The sequence below is a fragment of the Trachymyrmex septentrionalis genome, unplaced genomic scaffold, assembly GCF_001594115.1.
Source record: "Trachymyrmex septentrionalis isolate Tsep2-gDNA-1 unplaced genomic scaffold, Tsep1.0 scaffold36, whole genome shotgun sequence".
Classification (NCBI taxonomy): Eukaryota; Metazoa; Arthropoda; class Insecta; order Hymenoptera; family Formicidae; genus Trachymyrmex; species Trachymyrmex septentrionalis.
In genome coordinates, this window is record NW_017305525.1 from 1,243,914 (window position 1) to 1,247,300 (window position 3,387).

Sequence of the window (3,387 nt, forward strand, 5' to 3'; positions counted from 1 at the left end):
TGCGCGGGAGAGCGAGAGAACCGACGGATGGTAGGGAAGGGAGAGAGGGAGAGAGAGAGAGAGAGAGGGGCCGAGTTGACGGCGAGTGAGAGAGTGGGGTATGGGTGAAGCGTTGGTAGCGGTATGAGGAGCTCTCTACCGTGGAGCTGGGGGGTGAGGACACCGGAGAGAGGGGAGCGTGTGGAGGCGGCGGTGCTGCGGTGAGAGGAGGGGAGGAGGTCGTCGTCGTCGCGTCGCCAGTTGCTAGTTTGCCGTGAGCGCTCGTGACGCGAGGACGTTCTGTGAGCAGAGCAGCGAGAGCAGCGGGAGCTCTTCACTCATTTCTCGCTGTGAACGGCACACAGGAAACGAGCGTGCAGGCAGGCAACGGATCGTGCGAGCAGGTAGTTTTTCCTGCGGTACCTAACGATTCTTCGGTAAAGATTGCAGTGGCTCTGTCACACAGTGAGCGCAAGCCTTCGAAATCGTTTCTTTTTCTCGATCGATGGACCAGCAACGTATTAACTCTTGAGCACACACGTCAACTATCCGTTCCGCGTCTTGTAATCGACGGAAAAATTAGTGTACGAAAGACGATTCGTCGTGTCGATCGGAGAGATTGGAAACGGAATGTTCCAGCGATCGGACGAACCAGCTGATCGCGAAACCGTTTCACCGGTTTGATGTACTTTGCTGTGTGGGATTCGCTTTGTGCGCGTCGTGACGTGAATAGAAAAGAGGAAGCGAGAAAGAGAGACAGTGAGAGGAGAGGAGACAGCTGAGAAGAGCACGCGCGTGAGGTAGCGTGAAAAGAAAAGTTTTTTTCGGGAAGCAGAGCTCGGGGAAGGGAAAGTAGAACATTTTTCTTTCTTCGCGCGTTTGAAAACGCACACGAGTATTCTTTCTCGTGATTCCGGTTGCGCGCGGCGACCGTTTTAATCTCGCGCGGCGCCGACACCTGCTACTGCAACAACCAACTGCGCGGGCGGTTTTGCCGCGGAACTTTCGTCGCGCCGCTGTGTACCGTCGCTACGTCGCGCGGGGGGTGCGCGGGGTGACAGCTTAAAGTTCACGAGCGCAAGGTGGGACGCGGAGTGCGCGGGCGCGCGCGCGTGCGAACATAAAGGAGGAGGACAGAGAGAGAGAGAGAGAGAGAGAGAGGGACAGAAGAAGAAACACGAAACACTCGCTCTCCGAGAAAGTTTACTCGCGACGTGCCGGTCGCTCCGGAAAGAACACCTCATTCCCTACGCGCTCGCTCCGCGTGCCAGAGGAAGCCGTCAAGCGGAAGCGAAGAAAGGAGACAGAAGAGGAAATAAAGAGGGGAACGAGAGAGAGAGAGAGAGAGAGAGAGAGAGAGAGAGAGAGAGAGAAAGAGAGAGCACTCGTCGCCGTGTGCGCTCGTTTATCGTCGTTGTCAACCCCCGCGCCTCTTTACCGCCTTTGTATTCCCTCGTGATCGTCGCTGTGCCTTCGGGTGGACGCTTATGGCTCGCCAGTAGGAGGGAAAAACAGACGGAAGAGCGAAGGACAGAGAGACAGGAGGACAGAGAGGCGGACAGTCGGATAGAGACCGGCGAGGCAGATATTTCCCGCTCCGCGAAGGGGGGTAGAGAGGGCACCCCGGAGAACTGAATATGTCCGCCAAGCGAAAGGCCACTGCCATCATGCAGCACCACAAGGTGAGTACGCCGTATACACGTTTTTTCCTCCACACATGCACAACATGTGTATTGCATATTACACACGTTTGTGTTCGCCACGTGATATATCGGTGCTTGTTCCCGACGTCGCGTTTCGTCATCAGCAGCTACAGGAACGAGGCAGTTTGCCGAGAGTTTGACAAATTTCGTTTGGGAAAAAAAAAAAAAAACAACAACCAAAAAAGAACCATACTTTTCTCGGAAAATGGGAAACGAAGGTTTGATAGTAAATACGAAACGCGGATAACGAGAGTCGGCAGGTCAGACATTCAAGTCCCTCGCAAAGGGTCAAGAGGCAATACATTAGGAGGATAGGCTTTAGCAGGCAAAAATTAAGGCTTTAACCTTGACGGCACACTAATTTCTTTTACGGACGCGTTAACCTTCGGTCCTCTTCCCGCTTTGGAACGCTCGTTGAACGTGACGATGAATTTTTTTCCCGGCCGAAGCTCGAAAAGCACGGCGCCGGCCGCGCTCCGTTACGTAACTCGTTACTGCGCGCGCGGAACCTAATTTTTTTTCGGTGCGCGGAAAGATAAACTGCGAAAAAGTTTTAATTGAAAGAGTTGTGTAAATCCCGCGCGGGGGGGGGCGGCGGCGGCGGCGGCGGCGGCGGCGGCGGCGCCGACGACACGATGAGGTGCGGCGAAGTGCGCCGAGTTCGAAAAATTGTTCTCGTGCCGTTCGTGCTTCGCGCATTACGCGCGCCAAATTACTCGCAATGCGCATCGCGACTAAGTACTTGGCTTGCCTCGCCTTGACTTTCATACCAGCTCGCTGGCCTAATTATATTTGCAGAACGATACAAATGGGTACGAGCTGGTAACTCCGAAGGAAAATATAATTTCGCAAATGACTTTTCTTTTACCAAGTCGTTTTACCAAGATCGTCTGTAATATTTTTTTACAAAATCATTTGTAACACGTCCTCGACGCACCTCAATCGTCAACGTAATTCTTAACGTCCTAAATACACGATGATGTTACGGATATCGATCTGCCGTGTTTGTTTTCGTTCTATAATTAATTTAATAACTGCTGAAAATATCATCGAGTTCGGAGACCTTTTCCAAGAATCCGTTATTTATTAATTAAAGTCAGGCGGTGCCGTATTCAGGCGGCTGTATTAATTAATAGAAACAAATAAGGATAGCGCGAGCGTGAAAACGATTAGAACGCTAATAATGGAGGAGGGATTCTTCCAGTTTTACAAATGTAAAATGTGTGTTGATATTATTCGCTTCTGTTACTTCTGAAATGTGGTTACGTACATGCCGATAATGCCGTCACACGTTGACATACGCGTGGAGAGGTCAGCGAGCGTCTCTTTAAGTTCGCGCTGGTGTATCGTAAGTAAATAATTTCCACTTCTTCGGAATCGTCCGTCGCAAGTATCGACGAACGATCATCCGTGAACCTCGATGACACACACGTCCGGCGCGAATCGCGCAATTTGCTCGTCAATGACGAACTCGGCCGGATCGCACTTATCTCGGGACTTTTTTCCTCTTTTTTTCTCTCGTCGCTCGCAACAACCGCGCCAGATTAGACCAACGTATCTACGTGAAAGATAATCCCCCCCGGACGGTATATTCGTGCGCAGAGGCGTACTCTATTTCGGACACGTGCTTTTCCGTTCGCGTCGTTGTCGTTAATTAACAGCTGGACGCATCGTTCGATCTTCACCTTACCAAAAAAAAAAAAAA

The 3,387-nt window shown here is 51.5% G+C and overlaps 1 protein-coding gene across 2 annotated transcripts in view; it reads left to right on the top strand.

The window, feature by feature from the left end:
* Positions 1-263: 263 nt before the first annotated feature.
* Positions 264-3,387, top strand: part of LOC108750340 (nucleolar protein 4-like) — an 81,427-nt gene continuing 78,303 nt past the window's right edge. Inside the window, exon 1 of one of the 2 annotated variants that reach the window (XM_018489730.1) lies at positions 264-1,661. In XM_018489730.1, coding sequence (XP_018345232.1) covers positions 1,617-1,661 — 45 coding nt within the window. In that variant the 5' untranslated portion in view covers positions 264-1,616. The remainder of the gene's footprint in view (positions 1,662-3,387) is intronic. The other variant, XM_018489729.1, reaches the window with a different exon arrangement.